This window comes from Cavia porcellus, unplaced genomic scaffold, assembly GCF_034190915.1.
Source record: "Cavia porcellus strain 051 isolate PalLab524CR breed Dunkin Hartley unplaced genomic scaffold, mCavPor4.1 scaffold_8, whole genome shotgun sequence".
NCBI lineage: Eukaryota > Metazoa > Chordata > Mammalia > Rodentia > Caviidae > Cavia > Cavia porcellus.
The window spans coordinates 33,851,737-33,872,174 of NW_026947491.1; the positions used below are offsets into that span (position 1 = coordinate 33,851,737).

The 20,438-nt window shown below is 39.9% G+C and overlaps 1 protein-coding gene across 9 annotated transcripts in view; it reads left to right on the top strand.

The window, feature by feature from the left end:
* Nucleotides 1–6,956: 6,956 nt before the first annotated feature.
* Pphln1 (periphilin 1) overlaps nucleotides 6,957–20,438 on the top strand; it is a 148,045-nt gene continuing 134,563 nt past the window's right edge. The window contains exon 1 of one of the 9 annotated variants that reach the window (XM_063254572.1): nucleotides 6,957–7,182. In XM_063254572.1, the coding sequence (XP_063110642.1) occupies nucleotides 6,966–7,182 (217 nt within the window). In that variant the 5' untranslated portion in view covers nucleotides 6,957–6,965. The remainder of the gene's footprint in view (nucleotides 7,183–20,438) is intronic. The other 8 variants (XM_063254569.1, XM_063254574.1, XM_063254568.1 and 5 more) reach the window with 8 other exon arrangements.

Genomic DNA, 20,438 nt, shown 5'->3' on the forward strand with positions numbered 1-20,438 from the left:
TTATCACCTAATCCCTAGTCATTGAAGTGACATTGTCTGGATTGCACAGTGTTTGGGTACTTCTGACTGTTTTAACACAATTACATGACAACCAAACAAACGTGAAAATGTAGATGTATCATCTGGCTGGCTTTCTAATGCTAGAATGGTTTCTATATTTTATCACAAATAGTTGGGGACAGTAAGGAAAGCCAGATGCTTGTACCTAAAAAGTTTGCCACTACAAAGCACTTCAGCTGGAAATCACCAGTGTGATAAGATTTCAATTTTTTTGAAGGTCTGTACCCTTGGGAAGCACAAATATAGATTAGCAATAATAGGTATGATAGCTGTATAGAAATGTTACTTATTTAGTTTATACCCTTAGGGTAAATTTTAGATTCCTTTTAATGGCTTTCTAAAGTGTAACTGCATTGATAAAGAAATTTTAAACTGGGTGTGGTGCATGCCTGTAATCCCAGCATTTGGGAGTCTGAGGAAGGAGGATTACTGTGAGTTTGAAGACCAGCCTGGACTACAAAGTGAGTTTAAGGCCAGCCTGAACTACATAGTAAAATCTTGCTTCAAAATGACCAAATAAAAAAATAAATATAAAAATTAAAAAAACAAAGAATTAAGGAAATCTTTACAGCTCCAGTAAGTTTAGGAAACATTGTTAATGATCACAAATAAATGTTTTTGCTTATCAAAATATTTTATGACATCCCTCAAAAAAAGAACCTCCACATTAGATGCCCACATATACATTTTTTACCCAATGTACAGGTACAAGTATATCTCATACAGTAACAAAAATATTTGTTTAATCAAAGCCAATACATGTAGATCAAGTTTAAGTGTCAGGATAAAATCTAAAAAAAAAATTTTTTTGGTACTAGTCCATTTCAGAATAAAATTTAAAGAGATGTCAACTTTTGATCATTTTACATGTTTAAGGTCCAAATATATTGCTTTTTAAAAAAGCACCTACTAGTTACTTTGTATGTATTAAACTTATAGAGTCTTAACCCTATAGACATAACTGGTTTGTTGTTGTTGTTTTGGTACGAGAGATTAAACTCATGACTGCATGCTTGCTAGGCAGGCACTTAAACTGCTGAGCCAAATCCCCGGCCCATATAAATATAACTTTAAAGCTTAGATTCACAGCATAGTTTGTTTTTAGATGTATGCATACATCTATGCCCAAATACTCTTTGTGAGTTATGTCATAAACAAGGATAATAGTTGTCTATTTAACCAACCATGACTAATTATTATAAACATTTCATAAGTAACACTTAAATAATCTTTAACTCTTTAAAACTCACTTTTTAGTAACCAAAAGCCTAATGGTGAGAAATAACAAACTTATTCTAGTAAAATATAGAACCTTCACTTTTTTTTTTTTTTTTTTTTTTTTTGGTCTTTTTTGTTTTTATCGGTACCAGGGATCGAACTCAGGACTGCCTGCTTGCAAGGCAGGTGCTTATGCCGCTGAGCTAAATCCCCAGCCCCGAACCTTTACTTTTAAATTGTTTTATAAGTTTAATCAAGAGCATTTCAATATGTTAAGTAAACCTTATTGCCTTTGACATAGAAAGCTTAACTTTTTAACTGTAGCCATTGTAAACATCTTAACAATTGCTGTAGATCACTTGAGAGACAAATCATAATGTATAAGTACTTTAAGCTATTATGTATGTATATGTATATACATACACACACATACACACATGCACACACATATGTATCACTCTTTGTTTTTAATCTTGGTTTTCAGTTTTGTCTATTTATTTTGGGACAAGTTCTCACAACTTAGTCCAAACTGGCCTTAAATTTTCCATGTAAGCCAGGCTGCCCTGAACTCATAATCTTTCAGCCTCTACCTTCCAAGAGCTGAGACTCTATAGAGAAGCAACCAGCTTCCCAGACTGTGCATTTAATTTCACATTTTCTTGCTCAGATAGGATTCTTGCTTTCTCTCTCTCTCTGAGACAGAGTCTCACTATGCAGTTCAGGCTGGCCTTGAGCTCACTTTATAGCCCAGGCTGGTCTCGAATTTGCAACAATCCTCCAGCCTCAGCCTCACCAGTGGTGGGATTACAGATGTGTGCCACCATGCCCGGCATTCAGATATAATTCTTGCCTATCCTTTGTCTCTCTCTTTACTGGTATCTTTCCATGCAGCATCCTCCAAACCATTTGGCAACAATTTTGGTGTCATTCCAAAGTAAGTAGAATCCATTGTAATAATATTTAAATTCATTCAAGATTGCCTGCCGTGGGACCAAAAATAAAAGGTTGCCTGCCTTGCCCCCTCCCCCCTTTTTTTTTTGTTTCTTTCAGGTTCTTTTGTTTGTTTGTTTTTGATGCTAGGAATCAAACTCAACAACCTCATGATTGCCAGGCAGGCGCTGTGCTGCTAAACTATATCCCCGGCCCTTTATTTCAGTTTTTTGAGACAAGATTTCACTATATAGCTCTGACTGGCCTTGAACTCACTGTGTGCCCCTGGCTGGCCTGAAGCTCAAACAATCCTCCTGCTCAGCCTCCTTTGACTGCAGTTACAGGCTTGTGCCACCATACCCACTTTCCTTCTTTTGTTTCCTTTCCTTCTTTAGTCTTTGCCCCAGTGTCTTCTGCAGGCTGATTACTTGCCACTTTGGGTTTTTCTGGGATGAGCGCCAGTTGAAGTTCCCCGGAGATCTGTTACAACAGAAGGCCAATGTGTGCAGCTTTTGCATGAATCAAGTTCATATGCAAAGTGCTTCAGTGTCTAAACAACTGGGCTAAATACTTGCTTTGATGTAGGGGAATGACACTCTTGAACTACTATCTGGCCAGTATGAGTCCATGTTCTCTAAAATTGAAGAATGAATTTTAGGAACAACAGGGGTTAAGAGCAGAAATATTTATTGAGGGAAAACTTCTGAGAGAGAGACAGAAGAAGTCCTGAGTGGGTTGCCCTTCTGTCTTTTCTAGGGATTTTTATAGTGTAAAACCCTGAGGTGACATGGGTCTAAGGCAAAGAAAACTGGGAACTTGCAAGGCAGCTGGGCATGAGCAGGACAGAACTACAGTCAGCCAATACGTTTATTTGTTCAGGTAAAATTGACCAAATCAGGAGCAAATGGAGAAGTGAGTCACGTAGCAAGCAAGCATTCTTTACAGATCAGTGACTCTGTAGGGGATTCGGATGGTGACTCCTGGCTTCTCAAGGTGATCCATACCTAATCCCTAAAATTTATACTTAAGGATGTGATTACATTTATTTTGCCTTTTGTTTTGAAATCTGACCTACAGCAAGAGATGTGTGTCTCCTTCAAGGTCACAAGACATCTGGTTCTCTGTGCCAGCTAACTTGAGGGCCTAGCCTTATCTGACTGCCTATAATATTTCTAACTAGCTCAGCTGTCTGTGACAGCTTCATATATGTCTTATTTGGAAATCTGGCAAGTGATGAAATGTAAGTGATGAGGAAGAAGAGCAGACTGGGTGGACAAAATGGCTAGGGAATCTTGTGTAGGCAGTAGCTAAGACTGTATTATAACTATAGAAGACTATATTTATTTTTGTCTCAACTAATCAACAGAGGCCCTGGATATGAGAATGATACTTCTATTTCTCAGCTAAAAATACAAGTAGAAAGCAAGTATCTTGGCCACATATGGTGGTACATGCCTATAATCCCAGCACTTGGGAGGTTGAAGCATTGAGGATTGCTGCAAATTCATGGCCAGCCTGGACTACAAAGTGAGTTCAAGGCTGGCCTGAAATACCTAGTAAAATCCTGTCTAAAAAAGATTTTTCTTTTTTCTTTTTTTGGTACTGGGGTCTAAAAAAGATTTACAAAAAAAATCTGGACTTCTTTTCAATTAGCTTTTCCTATACTTGATTAAACCACTACAATCCCTAAAGACTGAAAGCACTCACTAATATTTATTCATCACTGGAGATACTCTTGGCACCTATTAATAGTTCAAGTAAAGATAGGAGAATTTCCAGTGCTAGCAGTTCTCCAGAACTTCAACTGAGCTTGCTTATTTAATTATTTGATTTTTTGGAGTCAGGATCTTGCTGTGTAGTTCAGGCTGTCCTTGCACTCACTGTGTCACCCAAGTAGGTTTGGAACTTACAGTAATCTTTCTGCCTCAGATCTCCAATTTCTGGGACGATAGGCACGTGCCACCACAGTCAGCCCTGTACCTTTAAGTTTGTTGAAGCCTCGAATGCTGGCTGCAGGCTGCAGTCCCAGCACTGTAGCAGGCTGAGGCCAGAGGGTCACAAATTCAAACCCACCACAGAGAAATCAGTGGCTTAGTGAGACCCTATCTGAAAAATAATAAAATAAGGTGAAAAGGCGTGGGGATGTAAGCTCAGTGACAAGGCCCTGGGTTCAGTCCTTGGTACTTTTCAACCGGGACAGCAAGGAGTCTTTTTTTTTGGTACCAAGATCAAACTCACAACCTTGTACTTGCAGGTGCTCGTGCAGCTGAGCTAAATCCCCAGCCCTTAGCAAGGAGTCTTAGTAGTGTATATTGTGCTATCCATTGTGCTTCTCTCCAGCCAGGAATACCAGGTCTCTCCTGGCTGGAAACCTCTACCACAGATGGAACATTCTGCAGAGGGCTTGGCAGGGTGCTTTGCTGGGAAAGCTGGACTTGCATGGTGGCCACAACTTTGTTCTCCACTGGCGACTGTGCTTCCTGCCAGGCACTCCATGCCCCGGTCATCTCTTCATGTGACTAGTCACCACACCAGTGCTGAACATTCCCTGCTGTGACTGGGGCTTGGTAGGAGATCTGAGATCACCTCTGGGATAAGCAGAGGGCAAGGGAATACAAAGAGAACAATCTGCATAGCACAATTGAGGTAATATCTAATAATTTGGGGTCAGTGCATCAATTCTGATGTACAATCCTGCTTGAGCTGGGAAGTCATAGCCTCTTTCTTGAGGCTCAGTCCCAGCCTACGTTGTGGAGCAAGGCTTTCCATCCCTCCTGGTTTAACTGCGTATTTGGGGAGTCACTGGTGGACTAACACCAACTTGTCACTTTGCTTCAGAGATTACACATCTGCTCCTCAGCCAGTCCAATTTACACTGCTTAAACCCAATTGAAGGCATAAAGAGATAACCTAGCCAACTCTTTACATATCAATACATGGAGATAGGGCCAAATTTATCCAAAATGGAGATAACTACTCTTCAAGTTGCAGAGGATGTTGAAATTAAGTACCCTTCTCCAGACCAGCAGCTACCATTATGGCGGTTGTATTGGGTCCAAGCCATCTGGTAGTAAAAGATCAGTTGTTCTGGTTTGTGGATCTCTTCCAGAGATCCAGAGTGTTTCGGTTTTAAGAGACAACCTAGTGGAGTGTGTTTTCATGTTCGGGAGGAAATATTTCTCACAGTGACTGAACTGAAGGTGAGCCAAAAGCAGGAGCTGGTCACAACCCCTAGGAGGACCATCACCCTTGTCAGAGGTGTGATAGAGAGTGGAACCCTTTGGTCCCTGTCGGTCATCACCTAAAGGACAGGGACATCCCGAAGGATATGAAGGAGTCCTGACATGGGCCCATGATTTTAAGAAAGAGAGATAGAGAGATAGAGAGATTGAGTGAGAGAGAGAGAGAGAGAGAGAGAGAGAGAGAGAGAGAGAGAGGAGCTCACAGAAGGAGGAATGGCGCACCTGTGGGAGGCGAAGTGGCCTGGTGTTGCATGAGGGCAAAGGCAGAGACAAGCGAAACTCTAAGAGTGGGCTCCTGGGGCGTGGGGCTCAAACTAGGGTAGCCCTCTAAGAGATGCATGCCCCAACTGATCCGAGACATAGCACCCCAAATCGCCATGGACAAGATAAAATGTATTAGAGAGTACATAGAAAGAAAATGACTAGAACAATAGGACTCCCAACCCTCCCTCCCCCCTGCCTTGGGGACCCTGAATTCCTCACTTCCTCCCTCTATTGGGGCCATTAACAGTGTTCCTGGGGCTGGGGATTTAGCTCAGCGGCATAAACGCCTGCCTTGCAAGCAGGCGGTTGTGAGTTTGATCCCCGGTACCGATAAAAAGGAAAAAGACCAAAAAAAAAAAAAAAAAAAAAAACAAAAAAAACAAAAAACAGTGTTCCTTATCCTGCTCATTGCAACCTGCTGTTTTGGAGATTTCCCTAATCCAGGATACCGGCCTTGGCTACTGCAGAACTCCTTGTCCTGGCCATGACCGCTGGCGTTTCCGTAGAAACTTGAGCCTAACCCGTCATCCTGACGACTGTAACAGCCCCACCATGACACCCCTCGTCACGAGGCCGCAGTTTGAGAGAGCGGAGCCGTAACAACAACCAGACGGGATGATGGGTTCCACTGCAATGGGACTCTGCCGAGCTCCACGTGGCGCCTGCCCAGCAAGGCACCGGCCGCTAAAACGGCAGCGCGTCCCCTTAGGGCTAACTTCTGTGTTCTTCCAAGCCCATAATAAACTTTCAACTCTTCTTTTGCGAGCACCAAAAGATCCTGCAATCCTCTCCCGACACAACGCCCTGCCCACTCACGTAATCACCATGCTCAGCTTAACTTCATAAAAATCGCTCCCCAGCTTTGCCTTTTCTGAGGGTCCTCGCAATCACCTCCGGCCCTCTAGCGCAGGCAATAAAGGCTTTTTTCTTGTCTCTGTGTCTCCCAACTGCGCCAAAAAAACCAACACTCACTATGTAGTCTAGGTTGGCTTTGAACCCAACATTGTCTTTGTTTTGTGCATTTGGTTTTTGGAGCCAGGGTCTCACTATGTAGCTCTGGGGCATAGCCATGGGATCTTCCTGTCTCAGCCTCGCGAGTGCTGGGAATGCAGGCGCGCGTTTTTTTTTTTTTTAAAGATTTACCCCCATTGCGCGGAAACACTGTCAGTAGAGGGCGCTGGAGAGACATCGTGCAAAGAAAAGGATTCTACTTCCTGCCTGCCCTGCGCTCACCTCTGAGTGTGCTGCAGGATGTTCAACTTGGCAGGCTCCAGCCCCTTCATGGCATATACAGTCCACAACCTCTGGTACTTGGCCGTCAGCCAGCAGCCGGCTCCTGTAGTCCTTGGAGGCCAGCAGCAGCCCCAGGCTGGCAACTTTCCCACTGGGTGGTGGTGGAACAGAACGCCTCCCACGAGTAGCCTCCTGGAACAGCGCTTTCCCCCGCTCCCGGCAGCGAACATCCCCGGTAAGTTGTGGTCTTACCGGACGCTCAGGTCCGGGCCGCTGGCTGCTACCCGCGAACCCTGGGGAATTTGACGAACAGGCAGAAACTTTATACACAACTGCTGCGAGGATGTGGTGGGACCTCAGGTGCCCCTCATAGTGTCCAGGTGTGCAAGGGAAGAGTTCAGAGGGCGCCGCGTGGGGACGGACAGCGGACCACCGGCACGTCCTTCCGGCCCCTTTCCCCCCTTCCGAGGGTGAGGGACGGTCGAGCCCCGGGGCCAGTACCTGCCCATTGTTCCAGTCCTCCGGGTGGAGCAGAGGGAGGGGTGGCGGCTTCTGCCTCGGGCAGGAGGAAGTTTGGAGAAGCAGCATCTTTTGCTCCTCGTGTTACTCTGTCCCTGCCTTGTGTGGTTCCCCGCTTTAGTGGTGGTAGAAATTAAAACTGGAGCACAAGTGTGCAGGACAAAACTTGAATTAAAAGAGAAAAGGGACGAGGGATTTAGCTCAGCGGCATAAGCGCCTGCTTTGCAAGTGTGCAGTCGTGAGTTCGATCTTTGGTACCTAAATAAATAAATAAATATTTAAAAAAGAGAAAAGGGAGCGTAACTCTGCACAAGACCAAGCTGGTCCCCAAACAGGTAGGTGCGAATCAAGGGGGAAGTCCTGAGGCTTGGGTGGCCGAAGGGGTGCTCTCTGAGGCGGACGTTCATACTGAGCGCCCCAGGCGAGGGCCCGCGCGGGGCCGGGTAGAGGCGCCAGGTCCCCCTGGTCAGCCCAGGATGGGGTCTCTGTCTGGATTTCTCAGCCTGCGGGGGTCGGGAGGGAGGTTTGAGCTGGACTTGTCGGAGCCTAGAGTGAGAGAAAGTTCTTCTGAACCCTGAAAATTGTGCTATAGATATTCTTTTTTGCTGACCTTATCTGGAATTCGAAGGCGAAGGAGGGTAAATTGGTGGTCAATAAACTTTGTTAGGCGATTTTTAGGCATACACTTCCTAAATGATTAACACATCTATACAGCAGAGCTGCGAAGAATGTGACCCTGAGTTTTACAAAATAAAAGCTTCGTTTTACTTTCGTTATTTGTAGGCCCAGGTGAAAGAATCCTGCACTTTTAAGTCACAATCTATCTTACAAGAAAACAGAAATCATGCTTTTTTGGCGGGGGTGGTACTATGGTTTAAACTCGGGACCTTCACACACTGAGGCAAGTCCACAACCCCTTATGGTTTTTTTCAGACAAATATTTCCTAACTCGCTGACTTGCCCACGGTGTGCTTGAATTTGAGCCCTCCTGCCTCAGCTTCCCTAGTGCTGGGATTATGGGTGGGCATCACTCTCCTCTCATTTATCCATTGTTTGGTCGAGAAACTGTTCCTCAGATTCCAGTATAGGAGGGAGGTGAAAAGAATTTGCTTACTCGCAGAGGAATATAGAACAGTTAGGAGTGTATTGATAACACACGTAAGAGAGTAGTATGCAGATTCCCAGAGAAATGCAGTGGCTGGAGCAGGATATGGGCCTTACTGTAAGTTTTGAACCAGGGAGGCAGTACAGGAACATTTTCTCAGGAATGCTGTACCAGGTCTTCAGGCTTTAGTGTGTCTGTCTGTCTGATAACAGCTGATAGGTTGAAACATTGTGGTTAGTCATACAGGTCGTGGGCCTCCATGGTCAGTAGTACATATATAAAAACCCATTACAAACTATGGCTGGAGGCACATCTGTTGGAGGCCAGGCCTCAAGATGGAATGACCGGATCTACATGGCGCCCTAAGGCATAAGTGGCAACATCTGGTGTAAGGAAGTCTATCTAGACATTGGTCATCACAGTGAGTGACTAAGCCCTTTGGAGCCATCCTGCCCTGAAAAGTTCTTTGTGCTCTCCACACACACTTGCTATAGGACCTGCTTCCCCATTGTCTAAGCAGCTATACTTGGAACCTTACCAGTTGATCACAGTTTTGCCCCATCTTGTACCCACCTCGTGATTTTGTTCCCACCTTGTGATTTTGCTCTATGAAACTTTCCCTGAAAAGTGCCTTCAGCGACACACTTTATGGGTCCCCTCCTGTCTCAGGCAGGAGCTGTATCTCCTCAATAAAAATTCCTACTCTTTACCTGTGTTCCTTTGAATTGATTCTTTCATTTTGGGGAGCACGACCAGCTCAGCATGTCAGCCATCTGACAGGTTGGGATATTTGTATTTCCCTCTATCATTTGGAGGTCTGATGTTAGCCCTGTATCCAGTCCATCTCAATTTTGAGAATGGCCAAATGCTTGAAGCCTGAGTAATGTTTTCTTTTGATAGGGTTTATTGTTCCTGGTGTTGTTAAAAGAAAAAAAAAAAAAAAGTCCCAGTAGGGTTGTGCAAGGGGGTTGGAAAAATACATATGTTTGTACTAAAAGGTGCCATTGATATTACCTCTAGATAGGAAGGAATATTCTGTAGGATATGCCAAGCCATTGGGTTATTTGACGATGCTTGTGCAGTTACTATAGGCTGTGACATTGGAAGTTAATGTTTTATTACAGACTCATTACCCAGCAGAGATGTATCTTTAAAGGAACTGCTAAAACATGGTCATTGCCCACGTTAATAATATGAAATCTACCTGTGAACATTCAGTGTGTGTTTATTTCAACTTGCGAAGGTTGAGTGATGTTTACATTTTTCAGTGTACAATCTTACACTTTTTTGTCTTTTTGAGACAGAATCTCACTATGTAGTTCAGGCTGACCTTGAGTTTACAGCAATCCCCCTGCCTCAGCCTCCTGAGTGCTGGGATTACAGGCATGCCCCATCAAGCCTGGCTAATTTATTCCCAAGCATTTTGTTGTTTGATAATATTGTGATGTGTTTTTCATGATATCTTGCTAGAGGAAAGCAGCTTTTTCCTAATTTTTTATTAAGTTTATTCGTACACTTTAGGTATACATAATGCTCACATTTACCAGAGGGAACTTGTATCTGTACATAATATGCTTTGACTCTTTCTCATCCCCGTCCCCTCTCCTCAACTGCAATTCCCTTCCTTATTTAGGAAGCTTTGTTTCCATTTTGTTTCTTTTCTCATTTTTTTTTTCTTTTCCCTTCCTTCCTTTCTCCCTCCCCTTGTTCCCCTTTTCTTTTAAAAATTTCTTCGTATTTCACCAAGGAAATACCTAGTCTGGCCTCAAACTCACAGAAATCCTCTTGTATCAGTGTCTCAAGTGCTGGCAGTACAGGCATGCAGCATCATACCCCATCTTCCATGTTTTTTCAGTCTTTCCAGAGTACTATAGTTTTCACCACACATTGGTCTTTTACTTTCTTCATTAGATTGATTCTTAGGTATTTCATTTTTTGGATGCTATTATGAAAGATATTGTTTCCCAAATTTCTGTCTCAGTTGAGTTTGTTACTTGTCTACAGGAATGCTATTGATTTTTGAGTGCTGACTTTGTATCCAGCTAGGCTACTGAATTTGGAGTCTTCCATACAGAGTATCATGTGATCCACCAATAATGATAATTTAACTTCTTTTCTATTGTAATTCCTTTTATTTATATATATTGGTGCCGGGGATTGAACTCACAACCGCCTGCTTGCAAAGCAGGTGCTTATGCTGCTGAGCTAAATCCCCAGCCCCAATTCCTTTTATTTCTTTCTGTTGTCTAATTGCTCTGGCTAATGTTTCCAGAAGTACTAAATAAGTGTAGTGATAATGGACATCCTTGTCTTTCCCCTGATTTTAGAGAGAAAGCTTTCAGTTTTGTATGATGCTGGCTGTTGGTTTGTCATAGATGGCTTTTATTGGGTTGAGATAAAGACCATCTATTCCATTTTTCTGTAGGGTTTTTTTTTTTTTTTTTTTTTTTTAAATCATGAATGGGTATGGGGTTAGACTCTTTCAGGCAGAGTTTTTTGTTTTTTTTTTTTTTTTTTTTTTTTTTGGTGTTTTTGAGACAGGGGCTCACTATTTAACCCAGGCTGGCCTCAACTCACAGCAATGCTTCTGCCTTTTTGCCTTCTGAGAGCAGGAATTACAGGTGTGCCTCCACCCTATCTGGCGAGCAGTTGAGTTTTCTACATGTGTCACAACGCATCATTGTGCAATATAGTAATTCTAGTCTTACTAGAGTTTCATGGGATTTTTCTACATAAAGGATCATGTTATCTACAAGAGGAGATGGCTTTTAGGCCACATAAGGTGGCACATGCACTTTATTTAGGAAGCTTTATTTAGAGCTTATTTATTTAGGAAGCTTTGTTTCCATTTTGTTTCTTTTCTCATTTTTTTTTTTTTCTTTTCCCTTCCTTCCTTTCTCCCTCCCTGAGAGGCTGATGTAGGAGGATTGCTATGAGTTGAGGCCAGCCTGAAAAATATATTGAGACCCTAAAAAAAAAAATCCTAAACCAGAATATTTTATTATTAAGTATGTTTGCTGTATGTTTTAGCACAGATACTTCGTTGGACTGGGAGTTACTTCTTCCTATTCTAGTTTGGTGAGAGTTTTTTTTTTTTTTAATCGTGAAAGATGTTGGATTATTACTAAGAGTTATTTCTGTGGGTATTAGTGTGAATTTTAGTGTTTGTGTCTTACTGTATTAACACAGTATACTATATTACTTGAGTTTTGGATATTAAACCAACCTTGTGCATGGGGATAAATAACATTTGGTAAATATACATACACATTTTCTTTCTTTCTTTTTTTTGGTGCTGAGAATCAAACTCGGGCCCTAGCTGTCTTGCCAGGCAGGGTCAGTGCCCCTGGGCTATATTCCCTGCCCTCCATGTTTCTGCACTTTGTCAATATTTTGTTGGGGATAGGTATATGTGTGCCCATGCGCATGGACATGCCTATAATTAGAGGGATATTCGTCTGTAGTTTTCTTATGAAATTTCTGACAGCAATTGAATGTTAGGGCAATAAAGGCCTCATAGGAGGAATTCAGAAGTGTTCCCTTATCCACTGGCACAATTAAGGTTTTGAAATAATTCATGGTCATCTGGATCTGGCTGAATGGTGGACCAATAATGATAATGATAATAACTGATCACCATGCTGATTTTGGTGCTTGGGATTGAATCCAGAATTTTGTGCATGCTAAGCATACATTATTCTTCTGAGGTACAACCACCAATACAAATTTTGAAATACTAATTGAACTGCTTGTTATAGGATATAAGGATGACCTCCTAAGGCTGCACTTTGTGAATTTACTTTACATGGCCAAAGAGATCTTACAGGCATGATTAATTAACTTTGAGATGGCACAATATACTAGATTATCTGTTCATGTGAGTCCAATGAGTGTTTTGTTTGTTTACAGTGCAGCAGGTTGAATGCAGTGCCTTGTGACTACTAGGCTAGCATTCTACCATTAGCTACATTCCCACCTCTAACAGGGATTCTTAAAAATGAAAAAGAAAGAAGGGGGTCAGAGCCATGTGTTCCATAAAGCTTTGACCTGGCATTACTTGTTCAGTAGGTGGAAGGTGTCCATGAGCCAATCAGGATTCCAGAAGCAACAAAAGTCTAGAGTACACAGCGACCCCTAGCGCCTGCACAGAGAAGTGCAGTTCTACTTACACTGCTGTTAGCCACTGAGACCTAAACTTTTTTTTTTTTTTGTCTTTTTGAGACAGGGTCTCTCTATGCAGTTCTGGCTGACCTTGAGCTCACTTTTTTTTTTTTTTTTTTTTTTTGTCTTTTTGAGACAGGGTCTCACTATGCAGTTCAGGCTGGCCTTGAGCTCACTTTATAGCCTAGAGTGGTCTTGAACTTACAACAATTTTCCTGCCTCAGTCTCCCGAGTGCTGGGATTACAGGTGTGAGCCACCACGCCTAGCTGAGACCTGAATTTTTAACCTATAGAACTGTTAGATTGTAAATTTGTGCTGTTTTAAGCCATTAAATTTATGATAACAATAGGAAATTCAATACACATACCATTCGTATTTTTTTTCCTAGTAACTCTGTAGGTAGAACCATTTATATTTTTTATTTCTTCTCAAATTACCTTTGGTATCTTTAGTCTTTCAAGTAATTTGTTTATATCATCTTGTTCACTTAATTTATTAACATAAAGTTGCTCATTGTATTACATCATATTCCTTAGCAATCATTTTATTTTTTTTATTTTTATTTTTTTTGGCTTTTTCCTTTTTACCGGTACCAGGGATCGAACTCATGACTGCCTGCTTGCAAGGCAGGCGCTTATGCCGCTGAGCTAAATCCCCAGCCCCAGCAATCATTTTAATCACTATGAGATCAACAGTGATGTTACAGGCTGCTGAGTTAATTAGAAATATTATACACAGGGAGGGGCTCCCTGCAGAAGAGGAGATATCTTGCAACCTTGTAGGAGACACACACCTCCTGCTGTGGGCCATTTCTCAAGACAAAAGGCAAAACAAATGCAGCTACAACCTAAGTATAAACATCAGGGATTGATATTATAAATAAGTATGGATCACCTTGAGGAAGCCAGGAGTCACCATCCCAACCCCCTGCAGAAAGAGTCATTGATTTTTTTTTTTTTTTTCACTCAATCCTTTTGGGGAAGAGTCATTGATCTTTAACCATGGCAGCTTGTTGCATGACTTACCCATTTGTCCCTGATTTGGTCAATTTTACCTGAACACTTAATCTTATTGGTTGGCTATTGTTTGTCCTACCTCTTGCCCATCAGCCTTGCCAGTTCCTATGTTTTCCCTGTCTTGGACCCATCTTGCCTCATGGTTTTGCTCTATAAAATCCCTAGAAAAGATAGTCTTTGGCAACTCACTTGGGACCCCTTTCTGTTTTGCCCAGACAGAAGCTTTCTTTTTCTCAATAAATATATTCTGCTCCTAACCTCCATTGTTCCTGAAATTCATTCTTTGAGTTTAGAGAACATTAACTCATGCAAGACATCTAGCAGGTTGGGAGTTTCTCTGATATAGGGGAATGACTCTCTGTATCCAAGATTTAGCTATTATAACCTGGGCCACTATAGACATAGATATGCATATATTGCTGTGGTATGATGCATTTAATTCTTTGGGAAGATACCAAGAAGGAGAATAACGGGGTAAAGTGGGACCTGTGGTCCTAATTTTTTGATAAATCTCTACACTGATTTCCATAGTGGCTGCACCAGTCTACAATCCCACCAAAAGTGGAGAAGAGTTCATCTCCCCACCCCACTGCCCCACCAGCATTTGTTATTGGTTGATTTCTTGATAACAGCCATACTTTCTGGGGTGAGATGGAATCTCAAGGTTGATTTAATTTAAATATCTCAACCAGTGATTTTGAACATTTTTTTCATATATTTATTTGCCACTTGTATTTCTTCATCTAAGAAGTGTGTATTCATCTTTGATGCCTAGTTTTGTATTGGTTCTTTAAGAATGCTGAGTGGGTGTTTTTTTTCTTCTTCTGGTACCAGGGATCCCATTCATGACCTTGCACTTACCAGGCAGGCACTTGTGCCACTGAGCTAAACCCCTGACCCTGCATTGGTTCTTTAAATGGGAGTCTGATTTTTTTTTTTTTTTTGACTTCTTTGTACACTCTCCATAGAAATCCTTTGCCTGAGGAATAGTTGACCAATATTTTTTTCACACATTGTGAGTTGTCTCTGCATTCTATTGGTGGCTATTATGTGTAAAAGTTTTCAGTAAGATGAGATCCCAGTTGTTGATTGTTTGAGATAGCTCCTGTGTGACTGGTGTTTTATTCAGTCTTTGCCTACAACAGTCTTCAGGAATTCTATCTATTCTATCAGTTTTAATGTTTGTGTGTGTGTGTGTGTGTTTTTTTTTTTTTTTTTGTCTTTTTTCCTTTTTATCGGTACTGGGGATTGAACTCACGACTGCCTGCTTGCAAGGCAGGTAGGTGCTTATGCCACTGAGGTAAATCCCCAGCCCCTAATGTTTGTGTTTTAATATTTAGATTTTGATCCAATTTGATTTTAGTTTAATTCATGTTGAATGGTATGGATCCAATTTTAATCTTTAGTATGCACAAAGCCAGTTTTTCCAGTACCATTTTTAAAGGAGGCTTTCTTCCAGTGAATATGTTTGAGGCATTTGTCAAAGATAAGGTGGCTTAGTTTGTGTGAAGCAGTTTCTGCATCTTCTAATCTGTTCCATTGATTCTCTGGTCTTTTTTTTGCTAGTACTATGCTATATTTATCACAGTAGTAGCTTTATAATTAGGGATTGTGGTATCTCCTGCTTTGCCTTTATACTATTTTCTTTTTCTTCTTTTGGTATCAGGAATTGAACTCAGGGCCTTGCACTTGCCACGCAAGTGCTGTGCTACTGAACTATGCCCGCCCCCCCCAGCCCACTTTTTTTTTTTTTTTTCTGCCCTGCCTTTTTGGTGCCCCAAATTGCCTTTGCTATTCTAGGTCTCTTCTAGTTCCAAATGAATTTTTGGATTGATTTGTCTAATTCTGTGAGTTATGCTGTTGGGATTTTGATGGGAATTGCATTAAATCTGTATAATAATTTGGAAGTATGGCCATTTTCACTTAATGGCTTTTCCTACCTAAAAGCAAGAGATGTCTTTCCATTTTGTGATATCCTCTTCAATGTCCTTTTTCAGAGTACTGTATTTTTCAATGTAAGATCTTTTGCTTCCTTCAATAGATTAATTCCTAAGTATTTCATTTTTTTGGATGCTGTTGGAAAAGGTGACGTTTCCCTAATTTCTCTCAGTGAGTTTACTATTTGTGTACAGGCAGGCTTTTGATTTTTGAGTGTTGACTTTGTATTCAGCTAGGCTACTTTTTTTTTTCCCTTTTGTGGCATTGGGGAGTTTTTAGGGTCTTCTATATAAAATACCATGTGCCATTCCTTTTGTTTGATTCTCTTGTCTAACTGCTCTGGCAGAAGTTTCCAGGATTGTGTTAAATAAGAGCAGAGACAGTGGTCATTCTTGTGTGTTCCTGATTTTAGAGTGAAATCTTTTTACTTTTTATCCATTTAGTATGATTTTGGCTATGAGTCTGCCATAGATTTAGACAAAGACCATCTATCTCAGTTTCCTGTAGGGTTTTTTTTAAAATTTTAAATCATGAATGGGTGCTGCACCTATTCATGTCAAAACCTTTTTCTGCATCTGTTGAGATGATCATATGGTTTTTGCCCTTGGTTCTGTTAATAGGGTGTATTACATTTATGGATTTATGTACGTTGAACCATCTCTGTATCCCTGGGACAGATCTCACTTGGTCATTATATACAATCTTCTTGATGATTTGCTGCATTGTATCTGCCAGTACCTTATTGAGAATTCTTGTATCTATGTTCATTAGAGACACTGGCCTGTAGTTCTTTCTTAGTTCATCCTTCTCCAGTTTTGGTGTCACATAATTCTTGCTTCTTGGAATGAATTGGGGAGTATCGCTTCTTTTTCAATTTCATTAAAGAGTTTGAGAAGTAATGATGCTAGGTCTTCTCTAAATTTCTTATAGAATACAGCAGTGAATCTATCAGGGCCTGGGCTTTTCTTTGTTGGTAGATTTTTAATTACATCTTTTTTTTTGGTACTGGGGATTGAACTCATGACCTCACTCTTGCCAGGCAGGTGCTTATGCCACTGAGCTAAATCCCCAGCCCTAATTACATCTTTGATTTCATTGATATTGGTTTATTTAGGATTTTTATATCTTCTTACTCAACTTTGGTAGTTCATATATATCTAAGAATCTGTCTTATTTCTTCTGCATTTTTCTTTTTTTTTTTTTGTCTTTTTCATTTTTATCGGTACTGGGGATCGAACTCACGACCGCCTGCTTGCAAGGCAGGTGCTTATGCCGCTGAGCTAAATCCCCAGCCCCGCATTTTTCATTTTTAATGAGTACAAATTCTCAAAAGAAATATATATGATCTGGATTTCTGAAGGATCTGTTGTAATTTCACCCATTTCATTCCTAATTGTGTGGATTTGAATCTTTTCTTTCTTTTTTGATAAGGTTGAATAAGAGTTTGTCTATTTTATTTAATGTTTCAAAGAATTAACTTCATTGATGCTTTATATATATATATTTTTTTTTTAAATTTCTCCAGTGTGTTAATTTCTGCTCTGACTTTTGTAATTTCTTCACTCATAGGGGCTTTTGGCTTAGTTTGCTCTTCTTTTTCCAGAAGTTTGAGGCTCACAATTAAGTTGTGTTTTCTGTTTTCCTGAGTATTCTCTGCTATAAATTTCCCTCAGGTTTGCTATCATTGTGTCCCCCATAAGTTTATGTGGTATTGTCACTGTTATTTAATTGTAGAAACTGTCAAATTCCTTCCTTAATTTCATCTGACCCTTTGGCTGTTCAGGAGGTGCTATTTAATTTCCATGTATTTATGAAGTTTTTGTGGTTTGTTTTGCTATTGACTTCCAATTTCATTGTCCTACGATCTGATAATATGCATGGGATAATTTCTGGTCCTTTGTATTTACTTAAGCATGTTCTGTGAGCTATTATGTAGTCTATTTTGGAAAATGTGCTGTGTGTAGCTGAGAAGAATGTGTATTCTTTTTTTAATTTTTATTTTTTTTGTCTTTTTCCTTTTTATCGGTACCGGGGATTGAACTCACGACTGCCTGCTTGCAAGGCAGGCGCTTATGCCGCTGAGCTAAACGTCCAGCCCCGAAGAATGTGTATTCTGATGTTGTGGGGTGGAACACACTGTAAACATCTACTAAGTCCATTTGTTCAAAATTTTGGTTCATTGGTAAAATTTCATTGTTGATATTTTTGTACTGTTGGTTTATGTTTTTTGTGACAGTGGGTATTGAGATACCCTAGTATATAACTGTATTAGTGCTTGTTCATCTTTGTTAATATTTTATATAGTTGCACACACTGGTGTTTTTTGCATATGTATTTACGATTGCTCTTCCTCTTGGATTGTTCCTTTTACAAGGATGCAGTGACCTTGTCTCTTAAGCAATATTGGCTTGATGTCTGCAAATACAATAGCTACCCCTGCTTTTTTTCTCAGTTCCTGTCCCATGAAGTATTGTTTTTCATCCTTTAACTTTCAGTCTATGAATTTCTTTTTGAATTAAATGCTTTCTTGTATGCAGCATATTGTTGGCTCTTGCTTCTTGATCCATTTTGTGTTTTTTTTTTTTATTGTTGAGTTGAGACCATTAACATTGATAGTTATAACTGGTATGTATTGACTTAATCCTTGTCTTATTTTCCTGTTGTTGGCTCCCTCTTTCTTTCACCCCGTTTAATTGTTACTCTTGCCTGATGGAGTCATTGTGTCTTATCTCTTTCTAGGATGTCCTTCAAAATATTTTGCAGTGCTACTTTAGTGGTCATAAATTTTCTCAGATGTTCTTTATTATGGATCCATCTTGTTCTTTAGTTTTGAAAGAGTTTTGCGAGGTACACCAATCTGGTTTGAGTTGTGCTGAGATATAATTCTGATGGGTTTTCATTTATGGGGATTTCTTTTTCTGTAACAGACTTTAAGATTCTATTCTTGTGGTGAATTTCTGGACTCCTGTGGTGAACTCTGACTCTTGTTATGCCTTGCTGTACTTTTTTTTTTTTTTTATCATGGTTAATGAGTTCTAATGCCTTACTTACCTGTTTGTCAAATTCTTTTTCCAGACAGGAAAGCTTTCTTTCATGATGTCTGCGAATTTTTTAAAAAATATCATTTGTGGTATCACCTGCTTTTTGAATTTTTTTTTTTTTTTTTTTTTGTACCAGGGATCAAACTCATGACCTCACGCTTGCCAGGCAGGCGCTTATGCTGCTGAGCTAAATCCTCAGCCCTCACCTACTTTTTGATTGACTCCAAATAAACTTAAGTTATTCTTTGCTTCTCAGCTACTGGAATGATTTCTCATGGTCCCTTCTTTTTTTTTTTTTTTTTGTGGAACCAGGGATCGAACTCATGAGCTTGCGCTTGCCAAGCAGGTTCTTATGCCGCTGAGCTAAATCCCCTGCCCTGGTCCCTTCGTATTTTTAAGAAACGTTTCTTTGCACAATTGCTAACCACAAGCCTGTCTTCTATATCTGAGGTCCTGTCCTTACATTGGCTCATTCCGCTGCATATACTTTCAATAGAATTTTTTTTTTATTTAAGGAGAAAAAGGAATAAAACAGAAAAAGGGTACAAGGAATACAAAATTTAAAAAATAAATAGTAAGAAATGACTAGTTAATAGATTACATTTCTCATCTTAGAAATAGTTGTTCAAGTTACATTATTGAAGCATATAAAGTAGACTTTTAAACAGTGAGAGTGCAAACAGTTTTGTTCAATGATCCAAAAAACACTCAGTAATACATTTATCTTATACACTTAAACATATATGCAGTTATAACCTTTAGAGCACTTTCTTTTCTTTTCTTTTGTACAATGACAATTACACATTTTGGGTTTTATTAATCCCACAGTTCTTATTACTTTTTTTGAAGAGAGTAAAACCAAATGTGACATATCAGAACAGAGTCAGTCAAATCAAAAGGATGGACATAATAGATAATGTAAAAACAAAATATAAGGTGATCAACAATGGTTACCATACTGCCTCTTGCTATTTTAAGAAGAATTGGCAGTTATAATAAAATTGAACTAAACAGTAAAGAATAAAACCAAAGCATTTGAGACATTACAAGATTTTAAAAGAAAATAATAGTCAACTGGAATGGGCATCATAATGATTCTTATTGTCTTCACAGTTATGCCTATACTTTCGAACTTGGTACTATCAAGCAAAGCAGAATAGAGGAAAATCAGTCAAAATAAGATGGTGAGGGCAATACAGGATTTCAAATCAAGTTAATAGGAAATAAAAGTAGGTTACTATAATGTATCCTGCTATTTTTTATTTATTTTCCCTTAATTAAAAAAATAAGAAAAAAGTAAATAATTCAAAAAAAGGGGATTGAGATAAAAGAGGGCATAACAACAGAACAGCATAGGTCAAATCATAACCATTTGAGCAAAATAGTGTTTCACCACAAGATAATCCTGATATAAAAATAGTTACCATAGTGTCTCTTTCCTTGAAATCTTTGAGTATAACTTCGTATACTGTAGCACCAAACATATCAAGACACTATAAAACCATTCAAGAGAATGACATTATTACAGGGTATTTAGGACCAATTAACAGAAAATAAACAATGGTTTCTATATAAACTCCTTGTCTATAAAAGTTTTTTCTTATATTATCATATATAAAAAATCCAATAAGATACAACCTTTTAAGACTGATGGAGACAGAAGAATACAAGTTTGATGGGACTTCAAACAAGATGATACTAAATCAGCAC